General features: G+C 41.3%; 1 protein-coding gene across 6 annotated transcripts in view; it reads left to right on the plus strand.

Moving 5' to 3' along the window:
- aopep (aminopeptidase O (putative)) overlaps positions 1 to 24,542 on the plus strand; it is a 339,483-nt gene that overhangs the window by 276,147 nt on the left and 38,794 nt on the right. For all 6 annotated transcript variants that reach the window (XR_013580231.1, XR_013580232.1, XM_078568338.1 and 3 more), the window contains one exon: positions 23,148 to 23,234. Coding sequence is in view for 4 of the 6 variants with exons in the window: in XM_078568338.1 (XP_078424464.1) it covers positions 23,148 to 23,234 (87 nt within the window). In the remaining 2 variants the exon portion in view is untranslated. The remainder of the gene's footprint in view (positions 1 to 23,147; positions 23,235 to 24,542) is intronic.

A 24,542-nucleotide genomic window follows, 5' to 3' on the forward strand; every position in this document is an offset into this window, starting at 1 on the left:
GAGACTGGAAACTGCAACATTGTAAGGTCTCTGAGCCTGTTCCTTTTCAAGTCCACCAGTATAGAAAACTACCTCTGGGTAATGAGACTACAAACAACTAATTTTGTGACCTGTTGATAAATCTACAGCGACTTTGATATACGATTTTGGTTATTGCATTTGCCTAGATTCACTTCGAGTGGAAGAGAACCCTTTTTTCACCAGGCCTGCACCAAGATGAGCCATTCACGCAACTTACAAACCATTCCTTTGTTTGCAACTTATAGAAGTGCACTATCTTCCTTAACTGTATTTTGCAGCGATTCTTTGTGTTTTTAATGTTGAAATTGTGCTGCAATAGAATACATGCTTTAAGTTGGTAATCAAGCGCAGCTGTCCCCAATTGGGGAAAGATTAGGGAATCATTCCTTGAGTAAATGAACCAGTTCACTCTGGGCGTCTGGGAGGAACTGGGAGAGTCTGTGCCTTTACTTTGCTGTCTTGTAAATAAACCTGTTTTAAGGTATGCTAGCTTCAGACTCATTCTTCTTCAACATAATTATTGGAATTAACATGGTAGCATTAAGCTTTGGTGATAGAGTTGCTCAAAAGAAGATTTTTGTCTCTGCCCTCTGAGTCAAAAACATATACTGCTGCTGACAAACTCAGTTACAGATTGGCAGAAGAGTGATGCAAAATATCAGGCTTTGAATATCCACCGATTTTTTTTTCGGAAGCGGAACCATATCAGCAATAGAAAAATGATATCAAAATGTGGACACGGGTTACTTCTTTGCCAGAAAGAAGTCATGGCTTTGGCTTTTTCATTACAGCAAAAGGTAAGATGAGGAGTAAAGTATTTTCAGAATTGGATGTGGATGACCCTTCTACCCTGGATATGTTTTACAAAAAGAATGACTTGCTGGAAGCATATGAAGCATGGTCAACCTTTGATAGATTTAAGAAAATGGGTGATCAATTCATGGAGGAGTATATTATGGACTTTGATAAGTGGTCTGAGAGACTGAAAAAGTTTAACCTTCAAATTCCAGAGTCTGTCTTGGCATTTAAGTTACTCAATTGCACACACATTTCCCGTGTAGATAGACTTTTGCTGTTTACAGGGTTCAATTCCATGGGAAAGATTCCTTCCTAGACCAAATGGCTGCTGCCCAAAAAAAAAAATTGGGATAATAGTCATTTCCAGCTACTTTCCTATCAAATGCAAGCAACTCTACGGTAAAGCAAAGGATGGAGGATACTATGGTGACTGAATTTCGAGATCGCCAAAATATTAAATGCAGATTCCAGTACAAAGATGGGGTCGCTGATAGGTTGTCTGAAAATGTTCACATTTTTAGCCAGTTTGAGAATTGAGACAAAAAGTAGATCTAGTATGGCAGCCATTGGTGCTTGAACCCGAGAAATGCACGGGGAATGTTTAATCAATGTTATCAGTGTGATTTTAAGTATCATTACGCAATCAATTGCCCACAGCAAAAGAATCGTGTTTTTGAAATAACACTTGCAACAGATAATTCTGAGGGTGAAAATGATAGAGGCGACTGCTGCGAAGGAATTGTGTTGATCACTGGGAGTTTGAATCCGGTGATGAGTATTTTGATGGCTGATTCATCAACTGCGCAATTTTAGAGAGTGTTTGCACTTCCACAGTGTGTGGGGTGGATTGGCTTAACTGTTACCTGGAATCCCTCGATGAGGCAGATTAGTGGAAGGTTAAGGAGCATGGAAGCTTCAACTGTTTTAGGTTGGGAGATGATGATACACTAATGTCTTCCAGAAGAGCAGCCCTCCCTTGCAAGATATCTGGGATCAGTCTCTTCATCAGTACTGATGTGGTTTCTATTGAGATACCTTTATTGTTAAGAAGATTTTTTTTATTCGTTCATGGAATGTGGGCGTTGCTGTTTAGGCCAGCATTTATTACCCATCCCTAATTGCCCCTGAGAAGGTGGTGGGAAGCTGCTTTCTTGAACCGTTGCAGCTCATGTGGTGTAAGTACACCCACAGTGTTGTCAGGGAGGGTGTTCCAGGATTTTGACTTAGTGACAGTGAAGGGACGGCAGACTTCCACGTGGTGGTGTTCCCATGTATCTGCTGCCCTTGTCCTAGATGGTAGTGGTCGTGAGTTTGGAAAGTGCTGTCTGAGGAGTCTTGGTGAGTTTCTGCAGTGCATCTTGTAGATGGTACATAGCTGCCACTATTTGTCAGTGGTGGAGGGTACGAATGTTTGTGGATGGGATGCTAATCAGGTGGGCTGCTTTGTCTTGGATGGTGTCAAGCTTCTTGAGTGTTGTTGGAGTTGTACTCATCCAGGCAATGGTGCTGAATGGCGCTGAACATTCCATCAGCAAACATCCCCACTTCTGATCTGATGGTGGAAGGAAGGTCATTAATGAAGCAGCTGAAGATTGTTGGACCTAGGACACTACCTGGAGGAACTCCTGTAGTAATGTCCTGGAACTGAGATGATTGACCTCCAACAACCAGAATCATCTTCCTTTGTGCTAGTTATGACTCCAACCAGCAGAGAGGTTGGAGGTTCATCTTCAATGAAGAAAGTACAGGTGAATCTAGACCTGAAGAATGACAGAGTGATTGTGTTCGGGAATACTGTGCATCTACATTTGACTCAGTCAGACCATTACTGCCTGCCATTAAGGAAGTCAAATATTTTTCGTCAAAGAGTTCAAGCAGTCTTGTTACGTCCTGGGGATAAAAGTTTGTTGGACAAGAAGATTATTTGGAAGTTGCATAGAGAATTTGCACATCCAGTGTCACAAAAAGTGAAAGCTCTACTGCGGGATGCTGGAGTGGTTGATAAAGAATATGACAACCTTATTGAGCAAGTCACAGCTCAATGTGACATTTGTGTTAAATATCGAAGGACACTGCCACGTCCTGTAGTGCATCTGCCACTGGCCAGGGAATTCAACAATGCAGTGGCAATGGACTTAAAAGTATGGGACAGGGATGAGGGTTTTTGTTTTTGCTACACTTTGTAGATATGGTGACTAAATTTAGCCTATGGTGATAAATGGTAAGGACAAATGGACCATTGTTGAAAGGGTCATGGAGAAATGGGTGGCCACCAGATTAGGAACACCAATGAAATTCCTGATGGATAATGGAGGGGAATTGGCAAATGATGAATTTTGGGACGTGTGAAAATATGAATATCAAACTCATGCATACTGTAGCCTGTTCAGCAAATAGTTTATGTGTGAGGAGTCATGCAGTGATAGACGATACGTTGCATAAGACACTGGCCAAACTACTGGATTGCAAGTTATAAACGGCGTTGGCATGGGTAGTACGTGCAAAGAATTCTTTACAAATGGTTGGAGGGCGTATAGCCCATGCCAGTTGGTGTACGGAAGAACTCCGAAGTTGTCTTTAGTGCTATCGGATGCTCCCCCTGCTCTTGAAGGAACTACTGTTAGCTCTGTTTTTTCTGCCCAATCAAATGCCTTGCATGTAGAGAGGAAAGCTTTCATCACATTATAAGAGAGAGGGGCAAAAGGAATAGAAAGGTGCGGGGAAAGTTCTAAGAAGTGAAGGAAAAGCTGTGATTATTCAGCATGGGAATCAAACAATAAAAACAAATTCTTCACGGGTCATCGGAATGAATTATGAATTTGCGAATGCTGACAATGTGATAGTGTCACAATTCACTGGGGATAGTGCACAATAATATCAAGCCCCATTGTTCCCTGAGCCGCAACAAATGTGAAAAGGTTGACCAAGCCACCAGATTGCCCAAATTCTACCTAACTGTTTAATTTAGGTTAACAGAATATGAGCACCAGGTTTGTAAACTTAATAAGTAAATAACTGTTTATTGAACAAACTGTTGTTAACCAGTGGCAAAAGAAAGAAATATGAACTGCTAATTTCTAACTCTATAAACTAAACTCTACCCCTTCTTAAATCCCTATATACACACATATAAGACGCACACAAGCATGGATTTTAAGGGTGTGATAAAACATTTCAGTACTACCAATTCTGGAGTACAGGATTCGATGGGTTGATTTTGATCGATGTCTTCCAAGTTCCTTTCAGTTCTTGTTGATGACACAAGGTGGTCTTCCAGCACTTTCAGTATTTAGTTCACTGTTTGAGCACTTGCCTTTCAATGTCTCTAACAGTGATTTTTCCCTTTGCCTCTTGACAGGGGTTTTCAGATAGAGAGCAGGTTATAGAGATATGAGGAGAAAAAAAACAGCTAGCTATTAATGTGGAATTACTGGAATCTTCCACACACAGGAGAAAGAGGTTTTAGGTCTCATTCCTTTCAGGCTATGAGCTATTCAGCTGCACTGTTCTCACACAAAAATCTGGTCACCTGGTCAGGAGTCAATTAAAATGCTGTTGTCAGTCAGCTCCCTTGGCCCAGGACTCCTTTCCGGCACCATCCTGTCTTTCATGGCACACTCTGTTCCAGGACTGCAACATTGTATATCTCTCATCCTGTTCCAGCGGACATACCGTTCAACCTGCAGCCATTCTAATTCTAATCCACAGTCCAACAGAAATAAAAAGATATGTTCTTTACAATAGAAGATGATGAAGCACCATGTGCATCACATACTCGTATTTTGTGGGGCAGAGCCCCAGGGACAAGATATAATGAATCAGGAGTTAGATATCAGTAGAAAATTTGATTGTGACAAAAGGAACAGGCTATTTTGTCTAGTGGTCAGCTGCCCAAAGTGGGTTCGCAGGTATCATGTCGTCCAGAAGAATGTAATAACTAGAAGGTTGCAACAACAGTGGGCGGACAGGAAAATCTACTGGAAAATTTAAGAATTAGGTGACTGTCCAGGATGATGGACATGTGAAGGCCATGGACTGGGAAAACTGAGTACGAGAATAGGAAATAAGGAAACGTAGCCCAAGTTTCAATAATGGGTCAGGTGATGAATCCTGGGTGAGGAAACATTCACATACAATGGATAGGGCCTCTGACAGGGTAAACAGTTGATCTGACAGTAGGAACCTGTAAAGACTTAAACAGGCAAGTTGGGGTCGCAGCCTGACTAGATGACAGGGTGAAGAATGCTGAACCATTTTGACAAAGTAGCAGAAGCAGAAGTCCCCACAACCAAGATGTTTTTCTAATGGCTGACAAGTTAGGTGATAAAGCCATGTGGGAGGCTAAACAGAGGGAGTTGGACAGTTGGAGGGAACTTGATGTTATTCAGAAGTCCCAAATAGGGGTCAGCTAGCATTATCATATAGGTGGGCTGCATGGAAAAGGTCCTACCGGTTGACACTTAAGACCAAGGTTAGGTTAGTGACCAGAGATCTGAAGAACGCTTAGCAGATAAAAACAATCAGAGTGGACTTGCTCACAGCAGGGAAGGTAATTTTGAAATTCTTTTTGGCTTTTTTAGGGCATTTTTATGGGAGTGTAAGTTGATGGATATAAAAGCTGCATTTCTGCAGGAGGATCACCTCCAGAGGGAAGCGTTTCTCAAACCTCCTAAGGAGGTGCCAGAGGTGGAAGGAAAACTTTGGAAGTTGAATAAGTGTGTATACGGTTTAAACAATAATTCTAGACTGTGGTACTCTTCAGTGCAATTGGTGTTGTTAAAATTGGGTTGCTCCAACTGAAGGCGGATCCTGCCGTGTTTTACTGGAACCATGGTGGCAAACTGGCAGGCGTTTTCTTGATGCATGTTGATGACTCCAATGGAGTGGCACTAGTGAGCTTCAAAACAGAGTTATTGACAGGATTAGGAGGTTAATGGGGCCTTTAAATATATTGGATTAGAAATAAATCAATATAGGTCTGATGTAACTTTGTACCAGCAGCCATAATTGGCAAGTGTGAGCCCTATTGCAGTCAGTCGGACTGGGTCTTCGCAAAAAGATGCTGATGCTCCCAAGGATGAGACTGAGCTGCTGTGAAGAATGGTTGGGCAATTAAACTAGCTGGGCACACATACAAGGCTGGATGCAAATTTTGATGTTCTTGAACTGAGTACTATAATGAAACCTCCCAAGGGCCAGGATATCTTACGGGCAAACAAAACAAAAAATTAAAGATGGAGAAATGTGTACTGAAGATTCCATCGTTGGGTGACCCTAAGAATATAAAATTGATTGTGTTCAGTGACGCCTCTCACGCAAATCTTGTTGATGGATTTTCAAGTGCAGTGGATTTTATAATATTTATAAATATTATAAACTATAATATAAATGGGAAGTGTTGTCCCTTGGCTTGAGAAGTCAAGAAAATAAGGCAAGTAGTAAAAATGCACCCTGGCTGCAGAGACTCTCACATTAGTAGAGGCAGTTGACATGGCATTCTTTTTATCTAAAACGTTAGGGGAAATACTACATGGGGAAAATGATGAAGGAAATGTCCCATTAGAATGTTATATTGACAATCTATCCCTTTGGGATGACATACATTCCACAAAGATTGTGAGTGAAAAAAGATTACCAATTGATATTGCAAATCTAAAACAAATCGTAGAGAAAAGGAAATCTCTAAGCTCCAGTGGGTTGATAGAAGCCATAAGTTATCAGACAGTTTCACCAAAAGGAATGCTTGCAGTGAAAAATTGTTGGAGGTATTAGAAGAAGGGAGACTCAGGATGTGAGTTTTTTTGAAAATGGGTGATTTATTTTTCTGTCTTCAGTTTTTTATTATTTTCTGAAAAAGAAATACACTTGTATTTTTATTTTCCTTTTAAAAAGAAGGGAACCTGTTAATGTTGAAATGGTGCTGCAATAGAATACATTCTTTAAGTTGGTAATTAAGTGCAGCTGTTCCCAATTGAAGGATTACGGAACCATTGCACCAGTATATCAACCAGTTCACTCTGGATATCTAGGAGGAACTGGGAGAGTCTGTGACTTTACTTTGCTGTCTTGGAAATAAACCTGTTTTAAGGTACAGGCTAGCTTCAGACTCATTCTTCCTCAACATAACAATTATTGGAATTATCGTGTAAGTGATGAGTGAGTGTCGTAGCGTTAGATTTTCAGGTTGAACGTGTGAATAAATAATCCTCTATTTAAACCCATGAAAAAGCTTGCTGCTGATTATTCAAATTGACCACACATTCCTCCTTTTCAAAAACGCACTGATTACGAACAGTAAGGGAAAGGAACAAAAGTTTCAGTTCTCTCTCTCATCCCTGTCGGTGGCAAAATGTTTTAAGCATACACTTCAAAAATGCTTCGGGTCATGAGGTCATGAAGGGTGTAATATAAATACAAATTAATTTGCATAGCATCACTTCCAGAAGCGCTATGCAGACTTGCTTTGATTCGCTGAGGGAAGGCAGTGGGTCATGGACATAGTGACTTATGGTTCTGCCTGCTCCTGGAAATCGAAGTGGTGCTCCGTGAACAAATTTCTTCCCCATGTTCTTTCTTGCTGTCACACATTGCACTGTTCGTTTCAATTTATCCATCATGTTCTTCTGTGCTGTTTCTGTAAGTTTACCACTATTCGTTTCTCATTTACGTTGCTTATGGCGCCTTTTCACTTTAATCACCTTACAGTTGAAACATTAGCTGTTTAATATTCATCAACCCAAATATCCAAATCCTCTTTATTTGGGCCACTTTTCTGTTTTTTTTTTACAAAAAGGAACTTGCATTTTGATACCATATTTTATTCTCTCAGAATATGCCTAAGTATTTACCAGCCAATTAGTCACTTTTGAAATGGAACTTATTGTTCTGGAGGCAAGCATGGCAGACAATTTACACACAACGTGGATCCACGTATAGCAAACGAGGTAATTGAGTGGCTGGTTTTGGTGATCTTGGTTGAGGGAAGAATGTTAGCCAGATGACTGGAAGAACTCCCAGTTTCTCTTCAGACTAGTGCCATGTGATCTTTTACATTCATCTGACTAGGCGGATGCAGTTTAAAAGCTCAATGTGAAGACAGCACCTCTGACAAGAAGAGTTTGGTCCTGTTACGAACTATCAAGCCAAGGCTATATGCTCAAATACCAGGAATGGGTCAAGGGGGAAAACAAGGTTTTGGGCTTAGCAATCAAAGGAATAGAACACAAGTTATGAAGGAAGCTTCCCTAACATACTGATCAGCAAGCCTGGAGTTCTGTGTCCAATTCTGGTACAGATTAAACTGTTCCAGGGAATAGGCACTGGAGTTGCAAAGGGAGGAACAAAATCGGGAATGTTTGTGCTGGAGAACAAACTAAATGGATATTTTACTGAAGTTCTCAGTATTCTCAGAATTATAGATAAACTGTTTGACACAACCACAAATTCTGTAACCAGGGCACTGATTCAAGTTCTAATAGAGGAAAAAGAGCAAAAGGTTTAGATTTAAATTTTAAATTTAAATACTTTTTCATGCGGTGAATGTATATAGGGCTGGATTTAATGTAGCTCTTCATAGCAGGAAACATGGTGGCCTGGCCTGGGCCCACTTAATTGCGGGAGAGGCCGCACATCAGTCTGTCAGTGGTGGAAAACCTCTTGCGATTAAGTTGGAAGTGGGAACAGAACCATGGGGGGGGAGTCTCGCCTTCTTGCGGCGCGTTGTCAATTAGGCTCATTATTGAGCCAATTGGCACCAATTATCCCTGGGCCCTTTGGAGTTTAGTGGTGGCTCAGAGATTAAATGCGAGTGGCCCAGCTTTTATGTGTCTCATGAAGGCTGCCCCAAACCCTGTTGCGTATACATGCAACCTTCTGAGGGGTTCAGTCTTTCAAAGGCACATGGTGCCCAATAGAGGGACTTGGCTTTGGGCAGGGGGTGGTTGCTGAAAGTAACCCCTACCCTTGCCTCTGACCTTCCTGACCCTCACCTCCCACTAACCCCCTCCCTGTAACTCTCTCACACATACACACACACCCCTCCCCCCCACCCTGCCACTCTCATTCAACTGTGGCCTTGGTCTCTTGGCGAGCCTTGGCCTCTCCCTGGGGCATTACTAGCAATAGCCACTGCTCCCGGTCGCGCTGTCTGTAATGGAGAGCTGCCGGCCTCTAATTAACCAGCAGCTATCGGTGGGCGGGATTTCTGCCCTTTTGGTTCTGTATCCCTGGGAAGGCCCAACAGTGGGCAATGGCAGTTAATCCTGTTGGGCCTCCCCCTCAGAAACGACACATGCTTCCCACCGGTTTTTCAAATGGGGCTGTAGCCAAATCAATTACCTTAAATTCTGCCCATAGTATCAGAGACGCTGGGCTAAATTTTCGTTGGACAAAGCAGGTGGGACTGGAGGTGGCATGCTGTCAATTTCATGCGAGTGTCCAGCATGTTAGTCTGCTGGTATGTGTCCTGTCTCCAGTGTATTTTCATGGAGACTGCTTTATGGGACTAACTGCCTGATGTGGGTAGCCAATTAGAGAGCCTAGTGAGGGCACTTGTCAGATGCCATCTGGAAATTTTCAGACAACAGGTGGACCCCGCAATCAGTGTATAAAGATGGCCTCTTCGCGGCAGATCTTGGGGCCAGTAATGCTTCATTTTATTTACCACCACTCCAATCTCCACCTCCAGAGCCATGATTTTTAGAGAGATGCAGTTACGGCCACAGACCACCCTGAAGAAGAGTTTCCCCTCCACTATGATGGCCTGGCAGCTGTGGCCACTTTTTATTTTTAAACTTTCTAAAGTCTTTAGAGGGCACCTCCATCTTGAGGAGCCTTCTCATTCTCCCATCTATATTGGCAGCGCCCACCTCTCCTGGTGGCTGCTGGAGCACTCGGGTGCTCCAACTGGCTCCCCTGGCTGTGGATCATTTCTTAATAGGATGGTGCTCCTAGAGGCAGCTTCTTTAATGGCCACCTCCTCCAAAATCTGCCTTGGGGTCCCTCCACTGGCATATCCGAGTTCCTGATCCGGATTTCGTTTCGATGGTGGGATAAGGACCCAAGAATGAAATACCAGCCTACTCTAACAGATACTGTCAGCAAATTTAGAAAGAAGCTTGTTTTGAAAGATATTCTCTTCTTCATCCTTGGGACGTAAGGATGGCATTTATTACCTTTTTGATACAATTGAGTGGGTCGCTAAACCACTTCCGAGGGTAGTTAAGAGTCAACAACATTGATGTGGGATTGAAGTCACCTACATGTCATACTGCATAAGGATGGCAGATTTCCTTCCCTAAAGCATGTTACTGCACCATTTGGGTTTTATGATAATCTGAGAGTTTCAATGTTACTTTTTAACCAACTTTTTATTGCCATATTTTTTATAAGTGAATTAAAATTCTCAACTGGCATAGTGGGATTTGAACCCAACTCATTATATCTGAATTGTTAGCCCAGGCCTCTGGATTACTGGTTCAGCAACACCTACTACACTACAGTACCATTTTGGGTATAGGAAATAAAGAAAAGGATGGGAACTGCAACATTCAAATGAAGCCCAGTTCTTGTATTTACCCTTCTGCAGGGGCTTCCCTCCCTCCCCACACCCTTGGAACCTATTTCATCTCATGGGTAGTCCTGAATAAGGGGGTACCATCTTAAAATGAGAGCTAGGCAACTCATGAATGAAATCATGAGACACTTTTTGACACAATGAGTAACTCTTTCGTGTTATCAACAGTCACAGATTGTAACTCTTTCGAGTACATTCACAGTTCTTGGTTTTCCGGGAGTGGGACATGAACCCACAACCCTCTGATTCAAAGGCGAGGGTGCTATGAACTGAGCCAAATCTAGATAATTCTCTCCCACAACATTGTTGATTCTTGGCCAATTGAATTTTTCAAGAGTATCAACAGATCTCAATTAGGTAAGGGTATCAATGTATGTGGATCAACGACTGGCAGATGGAGCTGAGATTCAGACCAGCCCTGATCTAATTGAATAGTAGAACATGTTCAAGGAGCTGAACCACCTACTCCTCCTTCCATGTCTCGATAACCTGTTAGTTGCTGAAATTGTAAGTGGTATTCCTTTTGCTTATCAAATGTTTCTGTCAGAATTGCGGCCAAGAGTAATGGAGTGAGGATATGGAGGGGAGTTGTTTTCACACAAACCAGTTAAGCAATCTGGTTCATTTGGAACTAGCAGGTTGCGGAAATCTTTGGGGACAGGAGCAACATCCTGTTATTATCTTGATAGCAAAGAAGCATAAGTTTTCACTTGAGGCAGTTAATTGTTATTTAGTTGAGAATATAGGGCAGTAGTATATTTTGGCAAATCGTGATAACTTTTCCATGATTTTCCATCCATTGAATCAATCTGTGATTTTCAGCTCTGACTTCAAATCAGAGCACCCAAAATATTTTATACAAGTTGAGTTTTTACAGAATCTTTTAACATTCTAACATTGTTTCCCATAAATGGACCACATCTGCATGCATTACAGAAGGTATCCCAAATTTGTCCTATCTTCACAAAGATGCCTACCTAAGGATTAAAAAAGACCCCACCTACAGTAGTTTTACTGAATTTAATATAATCTATAATAAAAACAGAAAATGCTGGAAAAACTCAGCAGGTTTGCAGCATCTATGGAGCGAGAGCAACAGATATAACGTTTCGAGTCCATGTGACTCTTCTTCAGAGCATAATGTAATCCATGCTATGCTACCAAATTTTCTTCAAAATACTTGGTGAAAGACCAGAAGTTTTCAGATTATAGTTAAATTAGATATTAAAGACAAAAATCAATTAATATTAAGGATATTATAAACATAAATTCATTGAGGGAGTTTAGAGTGGACCAGAAACTGAACTGGACTAGCCATATAAATACTGTGGCTACAAGAGCAGGTCAGAGGCTAGGAATCTTGCAGCGAGTAACTCACTTCCTGACTCCCCAAAGCCTCTACATCTACATGGCGAAGGTCAGGAGTGTGGGGGAATATTCTCCACTTGCGTGGATGAGTGCAGCTCCCACAACACTCAAGAAGCTTGACACCATCCAGGACAAAGCAGCTTGCTTGATTGGCACTCCTTCCACAAACATTCACTCCCTCCACCACCGACGCACAGCAGTCCGTACCATCTACAAGATGCACTGCAGCAACTCACCAAGGCTCCTTAGATAGCACCTTCCAAACCCATGACTGCTATCATCTAGAAGGACAAGGGCAGCAGACACATGGACACACCACCACCTGCAAGTTCCCTTCCAAGCCATTCACCATCCTGACTTGGAAACATATCGCCTCTCCTTTATTGTCGCTGGGTCAAAATCTTGGAACTCCGTCCTGAAAAGGACTGCGGGTGTAACTACACCACATGAACTGCAGCTGTTCAAGAAGGCAGCTCACCATCACCACCTCAAGGGCAATAAATGCTGGCCTTGTCAGCCATGCCCACATCCCATGAATGAATAAAAAAAAATCTTTGAATGAAAAGCTTTTTATTGAGTGTTTGAATCTGATAAATTGGTGTAAATTTCAATTTCATAACAAATGAAGATCTTCTGCATTTACATACTGTGCCTGTCAATGTACTTTCACATTTGACTGGGTTTGCTGATTGCTGTTGTATATGTTGAGCATTGAATATAGTAAAAATCCTAGGTCTGCTTCAGCTTCATCCTTAGCCATTTCAACGCTATTCATGCAGTAAGTATGTTTATCATAATTAATTTCCATCTTGCTTCATGTTCTGACTGCCCTTACATCTTTTTCAACAATTTCCCCACTGGTGGCCCCCAATTGTTCGTTCTTATAGAAGTCCCCTTGCCTCAAAATTCTAAAGTAATCCTTTTGATCAACCAGCTGGTTCACTCAGTTTGATGAGATTTTCACAAACACCCTTGTGTGTGAGCTGAGTGCCAGCAGCTTGCATTTGGATGTAATGAAAAGGTTTTTTTAAATTTGTTCATGTGATGGCGGCATTACTGGCAACGCCAGCATTTATTGCACATCACTCATTGCCCTTGAAAAGGTGGTGGTGAAAAGTTAGAGTAAATGTTGAGCCATTCTGTTTGTCAAATATCTCTCTAGATGTGACATATTTTCTGTTGCTCACAGTACGGATTTTGGCAAGAGAATAAAAATACAAGAAAGGAGGGGAGGAATAAACTTTCAAAAATCATTTTGCTGCTAATCAACTTATTATGTGTGATTGTAGTTTCATTGTTTGATTACCAACATTGGCTGAGTTTTTTTTCTTTTTATCTATGAAATATTGTTGCATGTCAGCTAACAAGGTTGCTGCATGATGATTTAGTGTCAGTAAACTTCAAAGGTGCTGCACAGAAGTTTCGAGATAAGAGAAGGCTGTTCTGTTATGAAAGCTCATCCCTCTGGTACATTAGCTTTCTCACCATAGCATCTAATTGTGTTTTAAATAAGCACAAGATTTTTGAACCTGTTGCCTTCCTTGATGGACTTTTCCAAACATTTATTAGTTTTTCCTGAAGTTTCAAGTTTCTTTTTTACATATTTAGATATACGTCCTCTAGGTCTGCTCTCTTGGTACATTTTGAAGTAATAACCCACATTTGCATTACTGACACAATTTTATATACTTTAAGAAGGTCTTCCCTTAGCTGCCTTCTTTTAGACAGTAAAGTTCAACCTCTAATCTTTTATCAGAGCTTATTCATTTTACACTTTGGAATCATTCCCATTGCTCTTTTCTATGTTAAGCTGCTTTATAAATGTAATTTGTTGGGCAAATAAAGAGAAATTAGAGAATCTTGCTTATGCTTCGGTGACCAAAACTAAATTATTTTATGTGCGGTCAAAACCCTACCTTTTGAAGGGTATATTCTAGTATCATTCTGTTAACTTTTAAAGTTTAATAAAGTTTTTGTGTACTTCATTAACATGTACCATCTCATGTGACATTTTCACATGAGGGGGACATGTTAATGATTTATTTATTGTTCTATTTTTAATCTTTCACAGCCTTTCAGCGATCTCCCTGAGGCACCACTTAGCCTCAGGGAGATGTGCACTCTTTCGCGTGCATGCGTGAAAGAGCGCACTCTCACAGTTGGGGAATCCCCCCCCCGCCTGCAAAGGAAGCGCATAACGCTTCCCGTTGGGCGGGCCTTAATTGATCCGCCCACGTAAAGTGGCGGCAGGGCCCATTTTGCCAGCAACGATCAGCTGCCCACCTGCCGCCGAGTCGGTCGGGCCCACCTGCCCGTCAAGGGCAAAATTCAGCCCCAAGTCTTTGAACAACCTAAAATCTATGTATGAGTGGATACAACTTTTCCAGAGCTTATGCAACTTCATACTTAAGAGTGGCATGGTTGAGTTGATCCTCCCGCAGCATGGCAATGTCAGCTATTGGAATGTCAAGTTGATGAGACCCATCAGTGACGGGATTATCTATTTCACTAGGATCATCTACTTCAGATCAAATCACTTTGAGTGGTTGCAACTGAGCTGGTTGGCTTAACTCTCACCATTCGAATTTTGGACAACTTGTACAATTGACAACAACAACACCAGCTTGCACTTATATCGTGCCCTTAAGGTAGTAAAATGTCCTAAGGCATTTCACAGGAGCAGTGACAAACAAAATTTGGCACCAAGCCACATAAGATACTAGAACAGATGACAAAAAGTTTGGTTGAAGAGGTAGGTTTTAAGGAGCACCTAAAAGGAGAAATTTAGGGAAAGCATTCTAGAGTTTAGGGCCTAGGCAGGTGAAAGCACTGTCGCTACTGAAGGAACGATTAAAATTGGAAATGTTTACAAGGTCAGAATTCGAGGGGTGCAGAGATCTTGGAGGGTTGTAGAGCTGGAGGAGGTTACAGAGATGGGAAAAATGAGACCAAGGAGGGATTTGAAAACAAAGATAAGAATTTTAAAGTTGACATTGCTGGACGAGGAAGCGGTGTAGGTCAACGAGCACAGGAGTGGTGGGTGAATGGGATTTGGTGTAAATTAAGGTATAGGCAGCAGGATAAATCCTTGGGGGAACACTAGCGGTAAGAGTAGGGGAGTGGGAAGAGAAGCCACTGCAGATCATTCCTGGCTATGACTGGATAGATAAGAATATAACCAGGCAAGGGCAGTCCTACTTGGCCAGATTATGGAGGAGAGTTGTTGATGATGGAGAAGGATGGCGTCATCATCCATGTCAAAAGCTGCATAAAGGTTGTGAAGGATGAGGAGGGATAGTTTACCTTTATCATAGTTACTTAGGCCGACATTTATGATTTTGATAAGAGCTGCTTTGGTACTGTGTATTGGGATTTGGACTCTATAGTAAACCGCAGAGTAAGAAAATTCTGATTGAGGAATAGCCTTATTGGCAAAAAGGTTCAATCACTAATTTAGAATACTAACTATGAAGGTTTATTGAACAAAGATTCCATTTACTTTCCAGTAGTCGGGGCATGGCACGATACACAAGTTCAACACATGTCTGTCAGTCTCTCTCAAGCTGAAAGCAGCTTCCTAACAAAGACATTCTCATAAGACAATTACTTTTAGCCCTAATACTGGATTTTTGCAGGTGGTTTTGCCTCATTTGGCCTAAGTATGTGCACCTGCAACACAACTAACAACTTCTAAGCAAACATTTGCAACTCTTGACCAAAGGGAAGAGTGTTCTTCGCTTCCACACAACAAATTGAGCCAATCAGCTTTGCAGCCTTGGTGTCCCTTCTAACAGCTAACTATAACCTGTTTTGACAAGAGGTCTTGGGACACCTGGTTCTCTGACCACCTGCCTTACCATAATTTTTTCTGAAAGCTACATCACAATATTTGACACTTAAAGAGACACCAACTTTAAGACTTTATATCAACATTTCCCAAAATTCATGAATTACCCCAACAATACATATAAATGAAGACTTTTTTTCATCACTAAGCTTATTTACAATACAATTTGATAACTTAAGCCTTATTAATTACACAAATGTGCCAATGTGGCATTGTCTAACATGTGGCAAGGGAGGAAACCAAACATGGAGTTCCAGGAAAGATGGGTGTGGATTTGGGAGGCGATACTCATTCAAAGACTTTGGAAAGGAGAGGGAGGTTGGAGATGGGATGGTGGTTTGCTAGGATGGTGAAGGGAGGTGGACAAGGGTTGGTTTTTTGAAGAGAGACATGATGATGACTGATTTGAAGGGGTGATGACAGTATCTGCGAACCATTAAAAAGGAGCCAGGAAGGGATGTTAAGTGGTCAACGGTTTAGTAGGAATAGGGTTGAGGGAGCAGGAGGTGAGTCTGAAGATTGATTTTGGTCGCGACACTTTTCTTGTAGTTGGCAAGCTGTAAATATCATGTTGGCTGTGCACCTTGATGGCCTAAACCCACATTGAGATTCGGGGATAAAAACAAAAATGCTGGAAAGACTCAGCAGGTCTGGCAGCATCTGTGGAGAAAGAAACAGAGTTAACATTTCAAGTCCATTTGACTCTTCATCAGAATTAAAGAGAAGCGGAAATGTGACCGCTTTGCGGAACACCTTCGCTCAGTCCACAAGTATAAACCAGACCTTCCCGTCGTTTGCCATTTTAACACACTGTCTTGCTCTCATGCCCACATATCCATCCTTGGCCTTGGCTGCAATGTTCCAGTGAAGCCCAACACAAACTGGAGGAACAGCACCTCATCTTCCGATTAGGCACTTTACAGCCTTCTGGACTTAACATTGAATTCAACAGCTTCAGACCATGAACTCTCCTCCATCTTGAACCTCCCTTTTAATCTAATTTTTACTTATTTAGTTATTTTTAACTTTTACAATTTTATTTTATTATTTTCATTTTTTAAAATCCTTTTTCCTGAAACGCCCTCCCCCGACAGGGCCATCCGTCACTTATTTCTATTTAGTACTTTCACAGAGCACTGCCTCCTATTCTGCTATCAATACCTTCTGCCAACGTACCTTAATGCCACTATCAGCACCTTCTTTACACTTTATTACTACCATTAACACTCTCTTTGTCTTGTGTCCATGACATTTTGTCATTTTCTCCTTAGTTGTCACCTATCCCTGACTACCTATCTTGCTCTACCCCCTCTTAAACAGCACAAAATCCATCATATTTCCACTCCTCTTTAGTTGTGGAGTCATATGGACTTGAAACGTTAACTCTGTTTCTCTCCCCACAGATGCTGCCAGACCTGCTGAGTTTTTCCAGCATTTTCTGTTTTTGTTTCAGATTTCCAGTATCTGCAATATTTTGCTTTTATCTTGAGATTTGGGGAGATCAGCAAGTGTAATAAGTTGATTCAGAATGGCTCTTCTCGCGATCTTTCCTGCAATGGAAAGCAGGGAGATGCCTCTGTAATTTCCACGTTGGATTTGCCCCCTTTTTTGAAGATTGCCACAATCATGGCATACTTAAGATCATTCGGGACTACTTCTTCATTCTAGATTGGTAGGATGAGGGCATGGAGCTGTAATGTTAGTTCCTGTCCTTTGTGCTTAAGCATTTCAGCGGGGATTCCATTACCTCCTCCTGCAACTTGTTCCTCACTTGTGTGATGGCTTTCATCACCTCCAAAGGTGTTGGCGGAGTTCTGAGCTCATTCCTAACTGGGTGTTGTGAAATGGAGTTGAAAACACACTTGTCAACAATTAATTCTTGATTGAAAATGTCTTCAAAATGCTCCCTCCAACAGGCATTGACAGCTTCCCTTTCCTTGATCAGATCTTCCCCGTCCTTCGAGAAGTTGGTAATTAAGTGCTTGGGCCATAAATGGTTTTTGTAACAGTGAAGAAGCCATGGATATCATTCATGTCAATGAGAAGTTGAATTTCCTTTGCCTTGTTGCCTCAGGAGAAGTTTGGCCCAGTGGACGAGGTGAAGGGAGAGAGGCATAAGAGGCAGTTGAATGAATGGTCTCAATTAATCACCCAGATTTGCACTAAGTGCAGTAGCAGGCGGGGAAAAGAATGTTTTACCTGCTGGCTGCAGTGGCAGCTTTTCATGCCGTATTGTCCAAATCCCACCTCTTTAATCATGCATTCCCAGGAAACGCACCGTTTTGATGGCGGGCAGACTCTCATGTGTCCACCACGCTGTCACCTCACCGCTTCATCACGTTGGGTGCCATATTTAAAGTGCAGCCACGTGCACACCTCTCAGTGTTTCCAGCCCAGGACTGCTGCTCAGAAGACAGGTCCCGAGAGGCAGGAAGACTGCACCCCACCCACCGCCCCTTCCCAGTTTAATGATGCGTCTCTCAAGCACCTGGAATACTGTGTGCAGTTTTGGTCTCCTTATTTAAGATACCTGCCTTTTGGATACCTGCTGTGATGTCCACTACCCCCACTCTGTCCGCAGGAGCCCACTTTGGCCGCAGGAGGTCTAGCAATCTCACCACTCCGGCTTGGTTGGCAATGGCAGTGGTGATCAGTGCCAATGCTGCACAGAAGAGAACATAACATAAGAAATAGGAACAGGAGTAGACCATTCGCCCCTCAAGCCTGCTCCGCCATTTAGTAAGATCACAGCTGATGATCTTGTGTTTTGATTTCCACATTCCCATCAACCCCAATAACCTTTGATTCCCTTGCCTAACAAGAATCTATCTACCTCTGCCTTAAAAATATTCAATGACCACGCCTCCACCACCTTCTGAGGCAGAGAATTTCAAAGTTGCACAACCCTCAAAGAAAAAAATTCTCCTCATCTCTGTCTTAAAAGGGCGACCCCTAATTTTAAAACAGTGCCCCCCACTTTTGAATTCACCCATAAGAGGAAACATCCTTTTGACGCCCACCTTGTCAAGGCTGTTCAGGATCTTGTATACTTCAATCAAATCACCCCTCACTCTTCTAAACTCCAGTGGAAACAAGCCCAACCTGTCCAACCTCTCCTCATAAGACAACCCACGCATTCCAGGTATCAATCTTGTAAACCTCCTTTAAACGGCCTCCAATGCATTTACATCCTTCCTTAAATAAGGAGACCAAAACTGCACACAGTATTCGAGGTGCAGTCTCACCAATGCCCCGTATAACTGAAGCATAACATCCTTACTTTTATGTTCAATCCCTCTCATAATAAAGGATAGCATTCCATTAGCTGCCTTAATTACTTGCTGCACCTGCATGCTAACATTTTGTGACTCATGTACTAGAACACCTAGGTCCCTTTGCACCTCAGAATTATGCAACCGTTCTCTATTTAAGTAATATTCTGCTTTTTTGTTCTTCCTGCCAAAGTGAGAAACTTCACATTTTCCCACTTTAACTACATTTGCCAGATCTTTGCCCACTCACTCAACCTATCTATATCCATTTGCAACCTCCTTATGTCATCTTCACAACATGCTTTCCTACCTATCTTTATTTTGTTTGCAAATTTAGCTACCATGTCTTTACTACCCTCGTCTAAGTCATTGATGTAAATCGTAAAAAGTTGAGGCCCCAGTACAGACCCCTGTGGGACTCCACTCGTCACATCTGCCAATCAGAAAAAGACCCATTTATACACTCTGCTTTCTGCCAGCCAACCAATCTTCTATCCTTGCTAGTATGTTACGTCCTACACCATGCGCTTTTGTTTTCTGTAATAATCTTTCATGTGGCACCTTATCAAATGCCTTCTGGAAATCCAAGTACAGTACGTCTACAGGCTCCCCTTTATCCACTGTGCGTGTTACTCCTTCAAAAAACTCCAGTAAATTGGTTAAACATGATTTTCCTTTCACAAAACCATGCTGACTCTTCCCTATTGCCTTGAGCCTTCTAAGTGGCCAGCTATAACCTCCTTAATGATCGATCTAATAACTTCCCCACGACAGACGTCACGCTTACTGGCCTATAGTTTCCTGTTTTCCGCCTCCCACCCTTCTCCCTCCCTTATATTTGCTACTTTTCAATTTGATGGAACCTTTCCAGAATCTAGTGAATTTTGAAAAATGAACACCACGGCATCGACTACCTCATTAGCCACCTCTTTTAAGACCCTAGGATGTAGTCCATCAGGACCCGGAGACTTGCTAGCCAGCAGCTCCATCAATTTGCTCAGTACCATTTCCCCAGAAATTTCAATTTCACCAAGTTCCTTTCTCCCATTCACCTGCTGATTTGCCGCTATTATTGGAATGTTTTTTATATCCTCTATAATGAACGCAGAAGCAAAATATTTGTTCATTTCTTCTGCCATTTCCTTCTTATCTACTATTAACTCCCCACTGTCACTCTCTAGAGGACCAACACGCACTTTACTTTTTTCTATTTTAAATACCTGCAGAAACACTTGCTATCCATTTTTACATTTCTAGCTAGCTTCCTCTCGTACTCTAATTTCTTTCTACTGATTAACCTTTTAGTCATTCTCTGCCGTTCTTTATATTCTGTACAATCATCTGCCTTGCTACTCATCTTTGCGGAGTTGTATGATTTTTCCTTAAGTTTGATGTTTTCCTTAACATATATAGTTAACTACGGATGGTGGGTCCTTCCCTTAGAATTTTTCTTTATAGTAAGAATGTACTTATTCTGAATAGTCTGAAACATCCCCTTAAATGTTCGCCACTGATTCTCCATTGATCTATCCTCTACCCTAGTTTCCCAATTCACTTCAGCTAGCTCAGCTTTCATCTCCACGTAGTTGCCCTTATTTAAGTTTAAGATACTAGTCTTAGACCCGCTCTTCTCTCTTTCCAGCTGGATGTAAAATTCAATCATATTGTGATCATTGATATCTAGGGGTGCCTTTACTCTGAGGTCATTAATTAATACTGTCAAGTTACACAATACCAAGTCTAGTATAGCCTGCTGTCTGGTTGGTTCCAGAACATGCTGCTGTAAGAAACTATCTCGAAAACATTCTAAGAACTCCTCATCCACGTTATTCCTACCAATCTGATTTTTCCATGTGTAGATTAAAATCACCCATGATTATTGCCATCCCTTTATCACAAGCATACAATATGTTCTCTTGAATACTTTGTCCTACACTTTGGCTACTGTTAGGGGGCTTGTAGACCACTCCCACGAATGACTTTTTTCCCCTACTATTCCTAATCTCCACCCAAACCGATTGTACATCCTGATCTCCTGAACCAGGGTTATCTCTAACTATTGCACCAATGCCCTCCTTTGTCCCTCCACCTTTACCTAGCTTCCTTTTCTTCTTGAATGTCATGTACCCTTCAATATTAAGAACCCAATTTTTGTCGTCCTGCAGCCATGGCTTTGTAATTGCTATCAGATCATATTTATTTACTTCAATGTGGGCCATCAATTAATCTACTTTGTCATAAATGTTACGTGCATTCAGATAAAGAGCCTTCAGTTTTGTCTTTTTTGTTACCTTTGTAACATCTAGACTTGACTGTTGATGTATTCTTAGGTTTTTTCTCTCTGTCCCTTCCTGCCATTCTCTGACCCTCATTTCTCATATTATTATTTTGCTCTCCTGTCTTGACTCTACACTTTGAATTGCTACCTCTACCCATGCTTGAACCCATCCAATGCGGAAAGAGGATTAATGATCTCACCCGTGTCGCCAGGGTAGGGCAACCATTTCATCACTCTAACCTCACGCAGTCATGCCCATCACACATTCATTGGCATCTTGCTCACTGCCAGCTCATGAGACGTCCTCACTCTCACACACACCCTCACATCTCTACCTGGTCCCATCTTCTCCTCATCAGTCCTCACCATTTAGAGGCCACTTGCACAGATCAACTTGTGCCACCACACACACCCTGGGATACCCCCATTCCCCAGTACAGCCCTCGCCCTGCAGCCTCTTCCCTTGCCAGAGGCCACTTCTTCCCCCTTCCAGAAGCAAGCCCTAGCTCTGTAGTTGTTGAAAAGCCACCCCCGCCTTATGCCTGGTAGAGACCTGCCCATCAGCCCCCCTAAAAGTGATGTGGTGCTGCCTGTGAAGCCTGGCGCTGATCACTGTGAGTGCTGCCCGAAGCAAGGTAGGCAAACAAACCATGAAGTCCTGAGTGAAGTGCAGCCCGCTAAGTGCATGCCTTACATATGCTGTTGTGAAACATGTTGGCATGATTGTGCTTGGATGATCCAGCATGGGGGTGCTGATTGTGGCTCGCTGGGCTTATAATGATGTGCAGATGTATTACAATGAGGTTCCCGATATCCGATGGCGGGAAACGCGGCCCACCATTGACGAGCAGAGCGAACGATTGCATACTGGTTTCACATTGTCGTGAAACTGATTTTTGGCCTTCTTGCCATATTGTCCACTCATGCTGCCAAACATGCCTGATACCAACAGGCATGGAAAAGTCTGCCAAACGAAACTCATGAGCTCCTTGCATTTGTTGTTAGAGGTGAGAGTGGAGGGAGTTCAGGAGTGAGGTTTAAGAAGAAAATTTGTAATGGAGAATAGAAACCAGGTTATCTTTGCATTCTAGGATGCCCTGGGATAGTGACCAGGGTGAGAGAGTAATTGGTTTTAATAGGAACAAAAGCACCACAAGGGAAGCTGAGGATGTAACTAAATGACATACTTATCTCAGTCCATGACTGGCTGGTATAGGTGTACAATTTGACTGTATAAAACCTTTAATTCTCTATCTTGAAAGAGGAATTTAAGAAAATGAGAAAGGAGGGAAATCAAAAAAAAAAATAGACTTTAAAAAAAGATACTCTTGGAAAAATTACACTAAATATTAAGTTCTTGCTGGCAATTTTTGCTTTATAAAATCATTCCCATTGACTAGAATCCAATTAAACAGTAGCTAAAATAAGCTTAAATAAATACATGTAAACTAAGTTCAAAATCAGTGACTAGACTGTTGGAAAGCTGTAACATATTATTTGTTGATTATATTACGTCACAACAATTTGTTAAATTAATAAATGAACAGAGCCTTCAGTAAAGTCTTTAATACTTGTAATCAGCTGCTAGCTACTTCTTTAGTGTAGGTATTTGACGTTTTGTCAGTTTTGAACATCTTGTTTTTGCAAAATTTTATTTTCCAAAGGAGCTAATGCAGTATCCCTTCACTGCTAGTTGATGTGTATATGTGCAGTACAGTGTGAAATAAAGCAGCAATGCTGGACAACAGAAATGCAATCCTGCACCAGTTTTCTTTTGTTCATTATTAAAATCTTTTCAGAATTTTGGCAAAGATGAATTAATCTTGAGGCTGAAATGAACATCTTATAGTCAAGTGTCATATGATCATTGCTTCCAGCTGCTGAAATCAAATGTGAATCATGTTTTGTAAAACTCTAATTGTATCTGTTTTCTGATAAATCTTTGATTAGCCTCACCTAATTTATATAAAATCTTGGATTATGTTACAGGTGCGCCATCGCTGGTGTGAGCTGGTCATTAAACATAAACACACAGTGGCATATGGGGACTTGATACATTTTCTGGAACAGCATCAGGTACCCTGTTTAAATATATCTAAATAAGAAATAATACAAAAATAAATCTCTTTGAAGATAAATATCTTGTAAATTATAAATTTCAAAAAACAGCCAGTAGTTTTAAAGATATGACCCTCCCTCTGGGATTTTGTTTTCAAAGCGTTTCCACTTCACATGCTGTGGTATTGAAACAAACACTATTAATACTCCATTAAAGCTAATTAAATGTCAAGCCTATCTATTACTATATTCGTAGCCTATTACATTTAGGAAACAATCAAATTTTAAAATTGCCAACAGTTTTGTTCATCCTGTCTTTCATTTCTTCCATTCTATCTTCCTCTCCATTTTCTGTTTCTCACATTTCACTTATGTTTTTATGATTGTATATCATCCTGAAAAATATAATTTTGTAAACTCAGGATTTTGTTTACCAGTTTTCTTCCTCTGCCAATACACAAGGTCCATTTCGGTGATAGGACACACATTGGAAAGGTTGACCTCTAACTGGCTGAAAGTGTGTTCAAAATGCTTTTATTTAACTGAGTGCGGGAACTCAAAAGCTGGATATGATGATCAACCATGTAGTCCGAACAACGTTTGGCTTGATATTTCCAGTTTGGAAAATCAATTAATTATCAAGAAAGCACTTTTAGCATCCTTTAGTGAAAGTAAAAGTGCCCTTCGAAGTGAAGCAGTGACAGAAATAGTTGTCAACACCATACTGCTGGATGTGTTCTGAAGGACCAGACATTGCAAAAGAATGGGCATTTGTGCAAAATAATTGCCAATCCTGCATTTAGAATACCCCTTTTCTGCCTATAGGGTCAACCAGCATGGAGCTTTCTGCGGACTTAACTCCTTTATTTATATAGCATCTTTAATACAATAAAATGTCCTAAGATGCTTCACAGGAGTGTTATTTAAAAAAAATGACACTAAGCTACGTAAGTAGATAATAGGGCAGATGACCAAAAGCTTGGTCAAAGAGTTAGGTTTTAAATAAACTTAGTTTCAGTTCTATGGTTGCATCACATTTACCTACTGGTAAGCTTTTGATCAACTTGGATTGGTTTTTGTTAGTGTAGCCCAGGGCTCACAATTACTTTATTTTTGCAGTAATGTTATAGATTGGTATTTGTGCAAGAAAAGAATGAACTTGCATTTATATAACATCCTTTCATGTCCATAGGACATTTCAAAGCACTTTTCTATAAAGAGATTTTTTTTTGATGCTCATTCACTGTTGTTATTTACCCATAACATTTTTGTTACATGTCTTATTAAGTTGGAAGGTGGAAACATAAAACATTTCATGCAAGCTAA

Source organism: Cetorhinus maximus, chromosome 2 (assembly GCF_964194155.1).
Source record: "Cetorhinus maximus chromosome 2, sCetMax3.hap1.1, whole genome shotgun sequence".
Classification (NCBI taxonomy): Eukaryota; Metazoa; Chordata; class Chondrichthyes; order Lamniformes; family Cetorhinidae; genus Cetorhinus; species Cetorhinus maximus.